Source organism: Python bivittatus, unplaced genomic scaffold (assembly GCF_059951505.1).
Source record: "Python bivittatus isolate LINGU-HERP-01145 unplaced genomic scaffold, Pbiv_v1 ctg000310_np1212, whole genome shotgun sequence".
Lineage (NCBI taxonomy): Eukaryota > Metazoa > Chordata > Lepidosauria > Squamata > Pythonidae > Python > Python bivittatus.
The window spans coordinates 11,471,727-11,490,351 of NW_028277054.1; the positions used below are offsets into that span (position 1 = coordinate 11,471,727).

Below are 18,625 nucleotides of genomic sequence, written 5' to 3' on the forward strand. Positions count from 1 at the left end.
GATTTGAAGACAGAAGGAGCTTCCTAAATGCAGAGAGGTCAACATTTAGCTTCATAGGGCTACCTGATCTGAGCTGCAGTGATACCACTGATATGTAGGAAACTCTCATTGCTGCTTTTCTAGGGGTTGACCAGAGTTTTGCAACCCAGTTTATTTATTGATTTAGTTCTGGAAGCCCTAGTTAAGCCATACATTATGTCAACTAGTGCCAAGTGTGATTTGTTCAATACCAAATCAAGATTAAGCAAACAATGTTCAAACCCAGTTAAAAATTTGCACCACCCTAATTTGGTCTAATAAATGTATCAACTCCCCACTATAATTCTTGGCTTCTTTTTTTTCTTTTCCAGAGGGCTAGCAGAAAACAACAACAACAAAATGAAAAACCCGTGGCATTATAAAAACTAGCCAGCTTATTATGACATAAGCATTTATAGGCTGCAAACCTGTAATAAACTTGTTAGTCTTTAAATTTCACTCTTGTATCCCACGTTATTTAATATTTACATTAAACTGTTAAGACATATCATCAAGGGATTTGGGGGTCTTGTGTGACATGCAGTGATATTTTTTTTTCATCTATTTCCAAAGAAACTAATAATGTTCTGAATCAGGAATAGGTTGGATGAGGAATATTAGCAATTTAATCAAGGGAAAACAGGTTAGCAAGATGATGGACTCATGGATGATTTTAATCGGTTCTGGATTTAGTTCTTAGGATGGACATGCTTCTGGATTAAGCTTTACACCCAGCTCAGTATCAACTCAGGTGATTGCAACTTGCTTTGTCCATCTTATACTGATGCAGCAACACACCCATTCCTGTTGGGGTCATTCTTGGCTACAGTGGCATGTGCCTTTGTCACATGCAGACTGAGTGACTACTGAGTGGCAAAAGGCTATTTTTTAAGTCTTCAGAAACCACATCCAGGATGTAGCAGCAAAAATGTTGGTGGATGCTTACAAGAGGACTACATATATAATCCCAATTCCGAAAAGGCTGCCTTAATTACAAGGTTCCAGGCACAATTAAATATTTTGGGGAAGGCCTTTAAAGATCTCAAGGACTTTGGTCAAAGATACCTTCGGACAATCTCCATCTCTATTAAGATTTTTTTGTAACTGTCTTTTAGACTTGTTTTTGTTCCCTGTTTGATTCAGATTTTATAGTGGTGGTGCTTGTTCCTAGCCATCTGGGGTTTACAGTACATCCATTGAGTCAAGAGTAGGATATGATTTCTTATTAAGTATAGCTAAGATAAAACAAATAAGGGCACCGTTAGCTGCTACACAAGTTTCTGCCAAAACAGCAGAGCAAAACAAAATCTACGGGTGGGAGTCAGAGACATAGCTTTTATTTGTCCAACCCTAGATGATATACACATTTTGCTTCCTCTGAAGGGAAGATAGCTGACCTTAACTATGGTGAAATCAAATAGCTTACAGCACTTAGAAAAGTTTCCAGAGATCCAAACTGCATTTATGTTCAGTATTTTATATCGCCAACTCCACGCAGTCTCACAATTGTCTGTTATTCTGACTTTTTACAAAAGCACTTCTTTTAATTTCTGTCCTTGTTGCAAGCATTGATTTGTCATGGTTTTATATTAAGACTGCTTTTTCATTGTTCTCCCACAAACTGCTTTGGGGTCCTTTGAGGGCAGGAGGTGTAGACATAGAAGGATGATGGTAGTGATGAGGAGGAGGAATCAATTATGTATGGGAAGTCCCTGGTGACAGTTGGATTTTTGCTGCAAGCAATATAGGAGCACAGCTCCTTTCCTTGAAGCACACAATTGATCAGCCTTTAATGTAATATTCATTACGTTTTTCGTCCGCTCGCACGCTCCCTGGACGGATTACCTCGAAGCCCAGGGCCCACCCTGCGCCTAACTCCCGTGTCGGAGCGCGGCGCTTTCCCCGCGCGCATCGCCACGACTGGCGCGCGAGGTGGGTCTTCTCCATCCCCAGCCGCGCCCGCCAAAAGCAGCGCCTCCACCCAGGGCCGGCCACGACGCGCATGCGCCCAAGCTCAGCTGTCGCGCGCCCCCTCCCCCCCCTTCCTCCTCTGGCCTCCTCATCTCTTCAGTTCTTTCACAAGCCGGCCGGAACGGCCCGCGCCCCAGTTATTCCGCGCATGCGCCTTGGCTGTTCCGAACAGCGCTCGTTAAAAAAAATTGTTGTGGGAGTTTAAAGGAGAAGAATCGAGCGAGAGGAGGAGGAGGTGAGTCGAAAGAAAGTGGGGACTGGCGGGGGGGAGTTAGAGCGTACCAAGTGGGGGAAGCAGGGGGGCGCTCTTCTTCCTTTCCCCCTTTGTCTCAGAACTTTTCGGAGTTTGAACTTCGGTGTGGGATGGAGAGAGACTCCGGGCGAGGCGGGCGCAACAGGACTCGCTTGGCCTTCCCCCTCAAGAACCTTTTCGCCGTCCCCCACCCCACCCGGCCAGTGCCCCCCACCCCACCGTTAGGCTGCGCTTCCTCCCGCCATTTTGTGCCTGAAGGGGAGAAGCCCAGAGCGGGGGAGACAACGGTGACCCCCGCCCGCCTCAGGGCAGGGGCAAGGGAGGACCTGCCCTGTGGTGAAGGGGAAGCCCGTGGCAGCTCCCCTCTGGCGGCTCGGCGGGTGTCCTTGACGCTTCCCCGGCGGCCGGTTCGCGACGCTTTGGGAGCTGAAATCGGCTGGGGAAGTTGGAGGACCGCGGCAAGTTGTTCCCTCAGGACAAGCTTCTTTCCCGGCGCCCCCGCCCCCCGGCTATTATGCCATAATCTAAATAAACGACATCCAGAGGAAGGAGCCTATCTGAACTGATGCTCTTTCCCTCAACCTGAGGGAGGGGAGTTAAGTGACAGCCCCTTCCCCAGCCTGAGGCCTTCCTGAGGAGGGTGGCCACTCTTGGTTGGGAGGGGTGGACTACCACCTCCATCCTCCCCAACCACCGCAGCTACTAGGAGAAGGGGGCTGTGGAAAAGGCTGCTGCACACGCACACATACACACGTGTGGGGTGAAAGTTGAGGGGGCATCATGATGTTTGTGGGGGTGGTTCTTGCTCACTTTGGTTTGTAGGTGTTGACTTTATCTGGTCATTGAGCAAAATTAACTTTTTGTGTTTATCTGAGGTAAGGCATCCAGATCTGGGCTATTAAAAAATGGGCTCAACCACCAGGTGGCAACAAAGAGGTGAAATTGTTGTATCTCTGGGCTGCCATCCAGTGGTTGCCTGGAGTTTTGCATCCCAGATCCCTGGTTAAGGTCCTTGGAGGTGCCTCCCTGGATTTTACTCTTGAGTAGAGGGGCATAATATTTTCTTATTTGGTTCAGAGAAAATATTTCATGGACTAGCGCTTGCTTCTTCAAGCATTCCACTTATATTTGATCTGTCTCCCTTTCAGCATGTCTAAAACATGCAGAGAGAGAGAGAGAGAGAGATGGGTTGTGAAATGTTTTATGGATATCTGTGTCCCCGTACTATAAAGAACTCTCATAAACCATATTTCATGGCGTAATGACCCCACCATTTACAATTATGTGTCTATATTTAAGGAATATAAATTGTCTTATAACTATCTATTCCAATGGGCATCATCTATTCAGAGTTTCACTAAAATACTTTTTCATTCCTTAGAATTCTGCCTTTTTTTTTTTAAGTAGGATGTCAGGAATTAAAATTTTGCCTTTGTTCTACTGTCCCCTTCCATGATGATAGACAGATCTCACTGAATTCTGATTCCCTTTTGCTGTAGCCAGGATTACTGATGTGAAGGATGATATAAACTGACAGTACCTGGATGGTTACAGATTGTCTATTCCTGTACCATAAATAAACCACAAAAATAAATAAATAAAAACTTCTTTCTGTCTAAAATTAAAATGAGTATAAATCAAGTTTTACTTCTTGCATCTGCAGATTTTCCTTCACTTGTGTGTGTGTGTATGAACATCAAAAAAATATGCAGATGGTTATTCTGAAAAATAGTGCAATCTCTATTGTGAATTTTTGCAGCCTTCTCTCCCCCCCCCCCCAAGTAGAGGCAATCTAGTAGGTACACACAATATATTGTTTTGGGCTTTCTCATGTTCTTTTGCCGATGTAGAGTAATATTTGATACACTTAGTGAAATGAGCTCTGGCCTGTAAAAGTTTAAGTGTAATAAACTTTTTGCTTTTAAAATGCTGCAGGACTCACATTAACAACATCTGTGTGCACAAATACATGCACCCATACACATATGTATTAATCTTATATATATGAAGTATTTGAGATGTTGGATATATTATTGCTTTATTGAGTAGCTTAGCAGAAGTATTTCACTGAAATCGTTCCTTCAATGAAACTGTTCTTGTCTTGGCACTAATTAACATACATCCTGATGAAAAACATGATCTTCAACTCTTTATTTGTAGTTTTAAAACTGTATTCTTTAAATAATAAATAAGGAAGAAAATTGTGGATGCTGGCCATACTAATTGTGTATCCGTACATTTTCTGCAGAAATAATATATCTTTTAGGACATTTTTCTCTATGCTGGAATTACTGTCTTGGAATTACTACCTGCCTTTAGTGTAGAGTAATATTGATAATGCATAGGGAATAACTGAAATGGAAGTTATGATTTGCATTTCTAATGTAAGATTTGGCTACGTTGTATCAGGATCTCCAGGTTACTAGTACTGTAAGTAAAAATGGAAGGAATATACAGTGGCAGAAACTCTCACTGAATATTGGACATCTGTTACAGAGAGAAGAGGTAGTTCACTGTCATATTTTTCCCCCTTCACAGTCTTTTTCAGTCTTGTTTATTATGATTTTAAATACTGAAATTTGTTTCTAATTATATGACTAGATAATTAATTCAGTGTAAAGTGTGCAGGTCAATGATACTCATCAATATGGGAGAGTTAGTTTATCCATGAAAATCAGAGTGTTTGTCCCTTGATTGTAGAAGGCCTGTGTCAGGTTTTGACATCACTAACTGAGTAGCCCTTCACTATGCAAATGTTCCTCACTAAAATTAGTTTCTCGGGAAATATACTTAACAGTGCCAAAACAGATACCTGTATTTGAAACTCTATGGAATTTCAGTATAATTTTATCAGGGTGAAGATTACTTCTCATTTGCTCTGATTAGCGTGAACCTCTATCACTTTATGAATGAAATTACAGTTCATTGCAACAACAATCAGCAGTGTTAATTTTAATGGAATGGATATTAATGCACAGGAGAGCATTGCAGTCTGTTGCTCTCATGAACAATAAACATCTATCTCCCTTAAACTTGTTGCTTTTAGCACATTACATTAACACTACTGTAATATTTGGATATCTTACTGATTTCTTGATGTGGAAATGGTCTAAACTCCACAGTTGGAAAGCAGGCTAATAGCTTAACAGTTTCAAGCAGGGCTTTCAAAAAGAGGTTCAGACTATACTGTAGTGAGCAACCTGTTGCTTAGATTAAAAATTTAGACTAGTAATGATACTGGGTAAGGTAGAATAATGAGCTGCTCTAGTAAAGGCTCAGACAACATACCTAAGACGAAGTCAATGATTCAGCTTGTGAGCTGTTCCCAAGGTCTGCTTCAGGTACTTTTGAAAAATAGAGCTATAAATATCAGAATTTAAAATATACTGATGGTAATTATTACATTAAGAGGGCTAGTGTGGCCTAGTGGTTAAGGCATTGGGCTAGAAACCGGGAGACTGAGTTCTTGTCCCACCTTAGGCACAAAGCCAGCTGAGTGACCTTGGGCCAGGCATATTCTCTCAGTCCTAGGAGGAGCCCTAGGAGAAGGAGCCAATGGTAAACCACTTCCAAAAATCCTGCCAAGAAAACTGCAGGGACTAGTCCAGGCAGTTGCCAGGAGTCAACACTGACTAGAAGGCACACAAAAAAATAGATTATATGGCTCTTGTTCATTTTTTGCCCGCTCCTAGTGTTAAAATCACATCTCCAAAAAGTTTTTGCTTGTTTTGGATGTAATCTGTTGGTGCAATATCCTTGATGTGATTATGACATGGGTAGATAAATTTATAGAGGTAACTGAACCACCGATCAATAACCCTAACCCATTTGACAAGGAAAAAAGTTTTTATTCACTACTGTGCACTATTGTATCAGTATTACCCATTTGCAGTAATTACTTAAAGATAGACTTCTCAGAAGTAAGCCAGTTTTTATTCACTACTGTGCAATAAAGTCATGTGAGGAAATTATTTTAAATGCAATCATCCATCCCCATCAGTTGGCCTTTTAATGTATTTTACATATTATTGTAAAATTTTCTAAATTGAAATGTTTGTAACTAGAAGGAAATAATAATCGTATGAAAACTTTTTAGTGGTAAATATTTGAGTCTGCCTGTTGGCAGTTCTTCCTAGCTGCTGCCTATTTCGTTTCTATATTACACATAATTAATGTTTCTTACTCAGGGCTGATTTGCTCCTGACATAGTGCTACATAGTGACATAGTGGTTGAATGCACGCTGTTGCATGCATTTGCATTGATTCTCTGCATTTGTGAGAACTTGAAAAGCACTTGAACTAAATGAACTGTTATTAGATCCTTTGAATTTAGACAGCTGCATCCACAATATTGGAGAGAATGGCAGTCTCTTAACTCTGTGTGGCTTTGGAGGAAATTGATACCTAGACAGGAATGGATCTAACCAGTTTGGATTTGGCATATACTGTAAACTATTGGATGCTTTACTCCTGGATGACCTGCTGAGGACTGTGTGGAAGGAGTGCTACTTACTTGGTTCTTCAGGAATTTTCAGTGGCAATTGAAACCACAGGTCTTGGTATCCTATCACAGCTGTCTAGACTTAAGATATTAAGGTGATGCCATTCTTCCTTTGATAGTTGGTACCAAAAAGTACAATAGTGCTAAGTGATTTCTGTTTCAGCTTATAGAGTACCACACAACTCCATTTTATATAGCATGCTATTTTATCTCTGCTCAAAGATCCTGAAAAGGGCAAGTACCACCAATTTGCAGATAACTTCTTTTTTGTTAGCTAAGCATCCAAATGAGACTGTGGCATTTTTAAAGATATGGATATGATACTGGTATGGAGGAGCAACAAACAAGCTGAAATTTACATTGGGAAATTCAGAAGGTCTTGAAGATTGCTAGTGCCTTGACTCAGATTCTTTCAAATATTCAGAATTCCCTGCCTGTATACTGTTATTGGTTTCAAAACCAGCAGTTCATAAATAAGACTTGGTCTTCCCACAACACTTTAAAAAAAGGACATAGGGACTTCACAGGTTATGCTATATTTGGGCAAAACCAGAGTTTGGATTCAGCTGATCCTTTGCTAAAAAGAAAAGTTTCTCTCTGTGTACAAAGGAACGCAGGATTCTTTGAAACAATTAGAGAAGCCTCAAGGACCTTGCATTGGGGAACGTGCATGAGGCACCAGAATGAAGCTGGATAATACAAATAAATAATCATGAAGAATGATCTTGGAGAACAAGTGACCTCTGAATTAATTTTTAAGCTAATCCAAAACCTGTTTGCTGTGCAAAAATAAACAAATGTATTCAGAATGAATCATACACAAGATTCACAGATTCTGAGACTGTATTCTGGGTGGCACAAAATAAAAAGGGATTTTGGAACATTATCCCAGTTTCCATCTAGTTGCATTAGTTAATGCTAGTAACTTAGTAGTGCAAAAACCATCCTATGGAAAACATGTAATTAGGTTTTATTCTAAGTCATTTATCTGTTTTAGGATTATGAATATTACAGGATGTGGGTATTTTCTCCAAGATATTAGACTGGTCAGTTTTCAGGTACCCTCTCAGTTAAAGTCTATCTGGCAGTGACTTGGTCTATCTCTAATTTCATTCTTCGGACGTTTGAAGCCTCTAGCTCTGCTGCTCTTATTGGAACATTATTCAGCCAAGTACTGTTTTTTTGTGTCTTAGAAAAAAAAGTATTATGACATGGCGATGGACTGAATATAGGACTAAAGAAGAGAGAGACTTAAAGGTAATACCAGTGTTCCTTGCCTGTTGAGCAAGGTGAATACTGATGTTTTTAAATCAGTTGAGAGAGTAAACAAGAATGGGAAGGTTTGAAATAAAGTTTGGAATTCATTGGACCTGCTAACAAAGTTTCAGAGGGGTACAGATCAATCTTCCTCTATTACAAAGGCATTTTAATTTGACTATTTGAATAGTCCAATTTTGTTTGGGATTCAGCTGAGTCTGATGCAAACCTAACTATAAACTAATGATTTAATGGTGATTAAAGAAAATAATATTTGTCCCCCTGTTCATAACATGTTACAGAAGCAACAGTGGAAGTTTTTTTAATTAATAAAAATCCCTAAACAAATCTGCTTATGGATGTATTGTGTTACCCTTAAATTGTGCTCTGCCATCATTAAAGGCAATAGTTATGTTCTTAGTGTTACTCACAAACTAATTGGAGGAACTGTTTGATGGTAACTGCACAAAGTTGTTATCCAGATTGCCTTAGCATCGCGAATCATGTATGGTTCTTCAGACCAAAGGACCTTTGCCTTTCAAAGGATGTCTTTTTAATTAAACTGAGTGACATGATGTTCTGTCAGTAAAAGACATGAAACCCATACAAATGAAGTGATTTCCCCAAGGTTTTTTCTACCTAGAAGGTGAAATGAATAGGCTATCCATATTTCCTCCCTTGATTAAGTGTAATACAGTTTGCAACCAAAAAATGATTAAGAATTTGTGCAAAGATGGTCATTTTTCATCAGTGTTATTAAGGTAAGGCATATTTTCCAATCCAGTTATTTTCTAGAAAATAGTTATATAATTATTGCAACAATAATCCAATAAGAGTTCCCATAACATGAGTTACTATGTAGCATGAAACAGCTATTATACCATTAGCAAAGCAGGAGCTGAATAGAAAGAAAACTAGCTCCACATGCAGTTAGGTCCATGAACTCTAAAATGTGTATTTTTGCAAGCTTGCTCAAGTGCTTGTTTTATTCATGCAAGAATATGAAATAAAGGCAGGGAAGTTCAGAATTATTTAGAATCGTATCTTATAGATTAACCATGCTAATTCATGCTGTTTGATCAAATTCACTTGGTTCCTCTTGTGGGAATTGCTGCAGAAATTAGAAAGTCTCCCATGGTTGATTTAACATGGCAACCATGACTTATGCTTATGGATTAACAGAAGACGAAATAGATCCTGATTTAGAGTAACCATATCAAATGCCAAATAAACCATGTTTTATTGTCCACACTTTCTGCAGGAGGGTCCATGGAGGAGAAATTGAATCAAGGGATGTGTACTAGCGTGTTTGCCCATTACTGAAAAGTCAGAAATTGAAAGAAAGAACGATGCCCCAATTGGACCATACTCTGGCATCTCTGAAGTATTTAGCTGCTTCTCCCCGTTTTAACATTTGGAGCATGTGCCACTCTTATACCTTGGAAGAATACAGAAGTATGATTTGTCTTATCAGTGGGGGTGACAACACTCTAGGGAACTTAACTTGATTTCAGAATCAAGCAGGATCGTGGTACCTGGGAATCCCAGGGCTGTAAGCTAGACTAAGAAGTGAGAAAAAAGTCTCAGAAGAAAGTAGTGGAAAACATCTGTAACAGTGCCAAGCATGCTGCATGGCAACAGCAGCTGTAGCAAAACATGATGATACCAAAATGACAATACACGTGCAATGTCATCATGCAGGTGTTGTCATTTGCCCCTCCACTTGCTTGACTCCTGCAAACAATGCTGCATGGAGTTCAGCTCAAGTTGAGAACATCTTTACCTTTTATCAGACTAAGTCACTTTTGAGTGTGCCTCTGAATTTTAAACTGGTACTTCCAGAGCCGCTACTGATAAGAAATTTTATACTTTTCAAGTGGAAGTGTTTGAGTAATTCATTTGCTCCCAGTGATGAGAAGTGGCATCTCCCCAAAAAGGCCAGACCAGAGTATGGTCTCTGTGAGTTAGTGCTTTGAGTGCTGTGAGCTTTCACAGCATAACTTTAGAATTTCTGAAATGAATATAAGAACCATTCTTACATTGAGTAAAACCACCTATCTGTCTAGCAAGACTTTGTTTATCTTGCTTGGTATCAGTTCTTCAGTGCTATAGGAAAATATTTTTCCCTAAGCCTTTTACTTAAAATCCTTTAAACCACAATTTATAGATACTATAGTTCAGTGGTAGAGTACATGCTTTATAGAAGATCTTATGTTAAATTATTGGTGTCTCCAATTTGATTATTTTGTGTAGTCACTGGGGATATTTAGTTAGATTGACTACTAAAGTGTGATCATTTTCCTATCTGTAAATGCCCCTTTCCCCCTGAAAATATGACCTCTCTGGAATAAATAACTCCTTATTGATTCTGTGCCATTTGTATACATGCACAAACCCATCCATCCATCCATTTACATCAAAGGCTAAGCTGGAAAATGGAATATAGATAGTCTCCAGTTTAAGAACGAGTTTCATTCCCAAGGTCTGTCTTTAAGTCGAATTTGTATATAAGCTGGATTGTATAATACTATATAAGTAGTATTGTGTAATGAACTTGAACTATTATGTATTTAACTCGAATTTTGTTACAGTAGGCTCTGTTCTTAACTATGGGTCATCTGTAACCCGGGTGTTCTTAATCTGGGGACTACCTGTACAGTTCTCAGAGAAAAATCCAGCTGTTGCCCAGACTGCAGACTTTGATGTAACAGGTGCCATAAACAGGAAAGACGGTTTGTGGCCTTGTTTGGTAGCAACTTACAAGTAAGGAAAAAGTAATAGTAAGTGTTGAGTCTTAGTATAGAAACAAGTTGGTTAATGTTCTTTTGCTCAGAGAAAACACTTGCTGTAAAATGTATTGCCCTCCCTCATAACTTGCAGACAAAAGGAAACTGAGATACCAAGGCTGGAATTTATGGATGCCTACTGTTGTCCCACTGCACAATGAATATGAAGTTTCTGGAGACAAGTTTTCACCTAAGAAATGCAGTTTGTTTTTTTTAGCCTTGGATAACTTGTTTCATATATTTCCAGTTCCCAAAGAACACTTAACTGAGAAGACAAAACACATCCTAAAAACAATTTGTCGACTAAGAAAAACTCCGACCTATAGTCGTTGGTCTTTGCATTGTTCTATCTATAATTACACTGCAGAAGCTATGCAGAATATGTAGTAAATGAGTTATAGTATCTTGTCCTTTGGACTTGCTGGCACACAAGCTCCCCCCAGTATGCTTCCTTCTGTATTGATATGCATCTATGGAAACTTGAAACACAGTATTTGGTCTTGATTTTATAGCAGTGGTGGATATATAATTGGAAAGCTGTGGAATAGTCTGTAGCTCTGAGTAGTTCAGAAGCTGGTTTGAGAACTTGTTCAGTGTGTGTTACCTGTTGAAGAACACACTCAGCCCCACCTACTGGGGAGAAGTGCCTTTGTACAGGCAGATTTTCTTATTAGACCCTTAGTGGCATTTCATACGCCGCAACCTGCATTACAGTGGTACCTCGGGTTACGAACGCCTCTGCTTACGAACTTTTCGGGATACGACCAGCTCTGGCCGCAAAAATTTGCCTCGGTTTGCGAACTCCGCCTCGGGGTACGAACCGGATCTGCGGCCATTTTCCGCCATGACACGTGGTCCGTGGCCATTTTTCCGCCCGTGCCACGCAGTCCACGGCCGTTTTTCTGCCCTGCCACGTGGTCCGCGGCCATTTTTCCACCCTTGACGCATGGTCCGCGGACGCCGGAACGGATTAACGGTAATTACATTGAACCTTATGGGAAAATTTGCTTCAGGTTGCGAACAAATCGGGTTGCGACCAGAGACACGGAACGGATTAAATTCGTAACCCGAAGTACCACTGTATATTATTTATTTTTTTACTCTGTTAAAGTCTTTATTAAAAATAGTATCTTCAAGTACTAAATACCATTAAAGGATTTTATCTGATGCAGAGCTCATTTAGCTATTATGAAATAAAAGTATACAGTAGAAGAAATTATATGTAGCTCAGGGTTGAACTGTGGAGTCCTTGGTGCTCTCTGAGCTTGGTTGTTTGCTTGCAGGCATTTCATTACCTGACTGAGTAACATCATCAGTGCTAGTGAATGTGGGGTTTGCTCCCTGTTTTTTTAATACAGTAGCTTGCCTTGCCAGTGTTGGTGGGGGTGTGGTTTTCTCTTTGGTAGTTCCTTGATTAGGGAATTGTTTTCTTCTTGATTGTTTTCTGGTGTTAATTCCTGCTTATCTGATTGTTGGTTGCTGGCGAGGATGCATTCTGGTCTTTTTGTTTCTTCTTAGTTCTTTTATTGTATCTTTTGAATGGTGTGTAAATGTGGTTTATCTGTCTATTGATGGCTGATGTCTACAAGCAAACAACCAAGCTCAGAGCACCAACTCCACAATAAAAGTATCATTTGTAGAGAACATTTTTTCACTTCTGATCTCATATTCAGGACTGAGGCTTGTAGACTACAGCAAATTATTTTTAAAGTTGGTTTAGACACTTTTCATAAATCAATGACAGGTGATACCTAATCAGTTGGTTAATTAAATTTAAAGAGTGATGTCAAGATTAGCATAATTTTAAAATAAAATAATATTGTAATAACGTTCAATAATATAATCATCTCCTTCCTGTAATTTCCTCTTGTCTTTGTACATAATTGTGCTGAGGTCAACATTTTAACCCCCCTGTGGGCATTCTGTGTTGTTCCATTAATACAAATCATTGGGTCTGTGTATATCTATTGACTAAGTTGCCTAAACTGCATTTTTCAGTAAGACACTGTTGTATCGACCTGGGATGAATCAATTTAATTGCAGAACAAACAATATCATACTACTTAGTTGCCATAAACTGGTTAAGACCAAAAAAGGTCTTCCCTTGCTTTTCAGGGGTCTTGAGATCTTAGTTTTCTATCATTTATTTCTGTATTTTAAAATATTATATTGTCATTTAAAGTTAATAACAGGTCTGTTCCTGAAATGGAGTAACATTCAATCAAAATGAAGCACCTTGGATTTAATGCACCTTAAATCTTTCACACTGAAATCATTAGAACTTAATGTTTAACATTGATTAGAAATAATGACTTGGTAAACAATAGCAGATACCAGTGAAATGTTAAAAGGAGCCTTTGTAGAAATGTAAAGTAAATTATGGAGTAGAAATACTATCTAGCACTCTTTAAGGATAGCTAAGTATGAGGAATTATAATGTTATCTGATTAATAGAAAAACATTGTTTTCTTCTTTAGGTTATTACTGTATATACTAAAACAACTTCCCCCAGCCTGGGAGGTTTCCAGATGTATGGACTTCTACTTTTAGAATTTCTCAGCCTCTGTGGCTATTGTTAAAAATTCTGAGAGCTAAAGCCCACTTATCTGGAGTGTCCAGGATGAGTGCTTAGAACTTTATGACTATTGTAGCAAGACAACATCAACATGGTCTTCTGAGGCCCCTTTCAGTCCACCAGATATTGGCAGTCATTGTCTTTCTCTTTCCAGATTTGGATTCCATACAAGTGGCCCTACCAAAAAATGTGTCTCTACCTTAAAAAGTGCTATAAGTTTGAATAGCATTCCCTATCATATCACCATAGGTTTTTTAGTTTGCTTCATGTTATGCCAATAATATTTGCACCATGAACACTGAAGTAAATTTATATCCATTTCATAGGTGTCTAAGACAAACTGGTAATGTTTTAGCAATTGTTATCAGGACAATATTTACTCTGCGTTTCTTTGATAGAAATGTCTTCTGTACTTCCTTCCAAAATCTGTTCATATTGTTTGATTATATGTTTAATTCATCTTGTTTCCTTTTGTATATTTGTTTAAGTGAATTTGGAACAGTGACTTCATTAGGTGGTTGAAGAAAGTCATACATGCTCTCTCTGCATTTTCAGTAAATGCCAGTTCAGCTATAGCTATCTATAGCTTGTCTCCTTCTGTCTCCAGCAATATAACTACCTTTAATCCTAAAGGTGAGCCCTAGACTGGGAGTTAAAATATGAAATAGTTCAAGAGTGTGAAGCTAACCTAAAACAAAAGAACCAAATTCTCCAATGACATGTTGGCAGGCATGATTTATGCTGTAGCTTGCTATCTATTGATTGTTGCATTAGTAAAATAATTCTTAAATATGCCATTTAGTATTGTTACTAGTTGTAGTTTATATTTGTCCTTAAGAACTATATAAATATAATGGAAAGACTACTTTGAATTTGAAGTACAGGGGTTGAATTATCAGAATACCCATTACACTAGATAGGAGAAATTGTAGAGGGAAGCTCTGTGATTCAATTAAGTCATCACACTTAATTCAATCACTCATTTCTTGGATGTATCCTTAAAGGATATTTTTAATGAGGTGTCTGTAACATCCATTAAAGTCATTTGTAAGTCTTTAAAGTACGTACCACAACCTGCTCTTAGTATTTTTGCTGCAAAGAATACACATAGCTTCCTCCTCTGGAATTTATCAATATAAATGAGTATCCAGAGGCCTTTAACAAATTTTCAGACCAGCTCATTTCAGAAGCTCCTCCACAATTAAAATATCACAGACGTGTCAGCTGTTTGTGGCTTGGGCTTAGGTATGAGTATATAGCATTTTCATTAAAATCCATAATGATTAATTCAGCTGCTAGAGAATGTGAGATACAACTAATGAAAGACTGAAAAAGCAGAGAGGGAGTTTGTTACATAATAAATATTTGAAGTCCCAAATATTTTTATTCATTGCCAGTGGTTGGATTTTGCAGACCCCAAAGACAGCATTGCCAGACCAGAACTCACAACTCGCCCACCCTGGACAAATGGACGGCTTTGAGAATTCTCATCAGGAAAGTAAAGACAGGTGATGCCTTTGCTTGCTTGCCTTGTTTCATTAAAATACATACTAACATGAATATAGTCATGTGGTACAAATAAAATCTGCATTTATCTTTCTGTATTAGAAGGCCAAATAACAGTATAGCTGCCTGATGCAACCCATCTATGTTGGAAAGGTCACTTTAAAAGAAATAAGAGGATTAAAGGTTCACATCCACAGTTTTTGAACTGTGCAAAATTATTTCTGAAAGCCTATTATTGAACAGTAGTCTCTGGATTCTCATGTCCATGTTTTGGAAAGGATATTGAGAACTAACAGGAGGGTAAGAAATGAGACTGTGCAAATGATTCAGTGGAATATCTTTTGCAGAGGGATTTCAGTTTGCTTTAATTCAGTTTAATTTTTCAATTAAAAATTGAATTGGTGATCATTATTTCATAGGGAAACAGAAAAAGGAGCCCTAACTCTTTTGGTTTTAATACAAAATGCAATTGTTTTTTCAACTGTCCCTCCCAGATTTCTCTCTGTTGTAGGCTATTATACCCTACATTTTGTGTGCAGTTAATTTATGTATATGCTTGTTTATTTCGATTTATATGACTGCCCATCTCACCAATGCAACTCTGGGCCTTTGCTTCAAGAGACGCAACCTATGTGATTTTCATGTCCTTAAAATCCATTAATTTCTAATTAGGGGAGAAGTAGTATTAACTATCTAAAGCTGAAAAACTTAATCAGGGTATAACAGTTGAGTTAGTGCCCTACTTTAATCCATACTTGTGGCTTACTAGTCACATGTCTTGCAGCCTTATTGTCTATGCTGGATCAATTCAGGAGACTGAAAAAGGACTTGAATGAGGTGGTTTAGCAATAATATAAAAGCAAAGAATTAAAAATGATGCTAGAGCAGTAATATAGAAGAATCAGCAACAATAAATGGGACACAACCCTAAATGCATTCTGAAATACCAACACTGGTTATCTAATGTATGAATGAGGATGTGAGGCAAGCCTTCCTCGGAAAGGAACTCTACAAAATCAATACTATAGAGGCAATATCTGATGTAGCCACATATAATCTCCACGCAAGACAGATGGAGAATGTGGAGCCTCACAGTATTATTTAAATTGCTAGGTCTGTAGAGAAAAAAATGATCCAGATTTAAAATAACCATTGATACCATCTAAAAGACAATGATTTCTAAGTGCACACGACTGCTTTCATTTATTTTAAATTAAATCTTTTGATAGAATTTCTAAGGACAATACCACCAACTGTGGAAAACAGACAAATAACAGTCAGGTTTATGAAACTGATAGACCGTCCAAGCGGCTTCGAAGGAAAAGGAAGTTGCTTTTAGATTCTGAAGATGAAGAAGAAAATGCAGATGAGGAGGAGGTAACTAAATGTGATTTCTTTAAGTGAAAGAGTAGCCAGAAGGCTATAATGAAACTTGCAGTGATAAAAATTAACCATGTAAATTTAATTAATCCTTTTATATTTAAGCAATATTTTTAGAAATGTTATTTATTATGGCAAACAAAACAAACCAAAATATACATACTGCATACATATAAATATGATAACACTGTGATGTTATATTAAAAGAAAAGGAAAAAAAGAAGATTATTGGAAATCTCTCTTCTTTGCTCTTTTATCAGAAAAATATTAGTTCGGAATCAGATTTTGACAAACAACACATACCACCAATTCACTCCTGGAAATCAGAAATTAGTTGACATGTTGAAATTTAGCATTCAGAGAATGCCACCACATTAGAAAGTTTAAAATGGTTATTTTGCTCTGAATGGCAGATAGTGTATTTAAAGTAGTTTATTTGTTTTATTTATATACTATATTTCTGCCATGGCAATTTAAAATACTGAGAGAAAAATAAATATTGCAAAAGAGGGAAAATGACATTCAACTATATGTGAAAAATGTCAGTGTATTTTCATCTAGTTTCTATTATCTAGGAAAAGAATAAATTGAATCTGAAAAACCGCAGGAATGCTAAACCAGTTAAGCAAGGTAAGAGTGCAAAACTGATCTTCAACTATTCCATGGCAAAATGCTGCTATAAATTCAGTACTTTGGCAACCTCTGTAATATTATCCAGTATACGAATGTTATAAAGAATGTTCCATCAATTTTACACATAACTTTTATAGTCCATGAAATGTATTATTGGAGGGGCCACAATATTAGAACATTTCATTTCACATCATCTGGCCATAGTCCCTTCTGTAAACTGTAAACTATATCTGCAGTCTCCCCCAAAATGCCAAAATTGTTTGTTTATGGTCTCAGACCATTAAAACACAAGTACAAAATTTGAAGTACAGAACAAAACCCAAACCTGAAAAAATGATGAGAAGAGGATATCAACTGGCTTCTGCAAGCCATAGCTATTGCTAGAAACTTTACAGACTTTACAGTAGTTGTCCAAATTAAGTCTTGCAGAAGGAAGATTGTAAGAGAGACAACTAACATTTCTGATAATTGAGTGCCAGATGCCATGGGTGATAAAATGGGCAGTGTAACAATATATGATTTATATTGTGGGTATAGAATTTTATATCTACTTATTTGTAAGATCCATTCAAAAGGATTTAATTCTGAGTGAATATGTATGGGATTGTGTTGTAAGTGTGATAAATGAGAAGATGCATTAATCACCTAAAAGAAGATGATAATGGCATTAGAACTGTGATTCTTGAAATCTGCTATCCAGCTATTGTGATGAGAAGGTTATGCCTATCCAATCAAATATTTACATGGCAAGTAGAATTACATATATAGCCCTCTGTTCAATACATAGGTATCCAATTTTAAACACGATAATGTCAAAACGGCAAAATGCATTATTACATCACAATGCAAGCTCTATTACGTACAGTGTCATCATGATGTTGCACACAAATACATAAGTGTATTGTGACAAATGTTTTAGCACTCGTCCCACTTTGCTCTCTCCATGGATCTTTGTGGTTCAATACTCTGCCTCCCAGAAACATTTTTTTTCATTCTATCTTTGATTTCTCAGTTCTTCCTGGAAAGAAGAATGTTTGGAACTGGATGACATATTTAGATGAAGAACGAATGCCAGCTGCTCCCTTGAAACTTTTCAAAGAGGTTTGCAGCCTTCTAGATGTTTTCTTGTTGATGAATATTGAATATGTGAAGTTCTTTGTATTGCTCTGGTACCTTTTGTGGGTGGGAGACTAAAGAACTAGATACTGTAATGGGATGGGACGTGTTGAGGACAATAAAAGCCTACACATCCTGCTCCCCTCAGATCTCTTTTACTGGAAGAAATAACACCAACTTGGCTTCTTTAATGCTGCAGCGAATAAAAAAGCCTGGGTTCATCATCATTTTAAGAAACCTAAAGAGGCCCAAACCCACTTGTCTTTCATATTATGATTATGTGGCAGTTTCACACTGGCTTTGAGTCTTTCAAAATAGTTTGTTAGTGTGGAGATAGGTATTCTTTCACCTCCTCCTTCATTCTTCCTCCTCATCTTGCATGACTGCCTGTAGAAGAGTAGTATTAGTTTTCTCATGGCATCCAAGCAGGGAACCGCATCTCAGCACTCCTTACAAGTCATGAGTGCACACCATAAATGTGATCCTGATTTATAATCTTAGTATAAGATTTAGATTGCCCTCAAACTGCATTTACTTTGTCTGAGTTCAATAGAAAAAAGTGGCAACTCGGGCCAGGGTTTCTTGTTGGGAGGGCATGCTGGGCACGAGAAGGAGGGAACAAGACAAAC

At 38.1% G+C, this 18,625-nt stretch overlaps 1 protein-coding gene across 6 annotated transcripts in view; it reads left to right on the plus strand.

The window, feature by feature from the left end:
- The first annotated feature begins 2,091 nt into the window (after nt 1-2,091).
- The window catches only part of LOC103065476 (lethal(3)malignant brain tumor-like protein 4), a 46,903-nt gene continuing 30,369 nt past the window's right edge, over nt 2,092-18,625 (plus strand). The window contains exons 1-5 of one of the 6 annotated variants that reach the window (XM_088140066.1): nt 2,092-2,224; nt 14,775-14,869; nt 16,097-16,244; nt 16,823-16,877; nt 17,893-17,981. In XM_088140066.1, the coding sequence (XP_087996192.1) occupies nt 14,829-14,869; nt 16,097-16,244; nt 16,823-16,877; nt 17,893-17,981 (333 nt within the window). In that variant the 5' untranslated portion in view covers nt 2,092-2,224; nt 14,775-14,828. Of the gene's footprint in view, nt 2,225-2,566; nt 2,701-5,125; nt 8,001-10,801; nt 13,995-14,758; nt 14,870-16,096; nt 16,245-16,822; nt 16,878-17,892; nt 17,982-18,625 lie in introns of those variants that run through there. The other 5 variants (XM_088140067.1, XM_088140068.1, XR_015796010.1 and 2 more) reach the window with 5 other exon arrangements.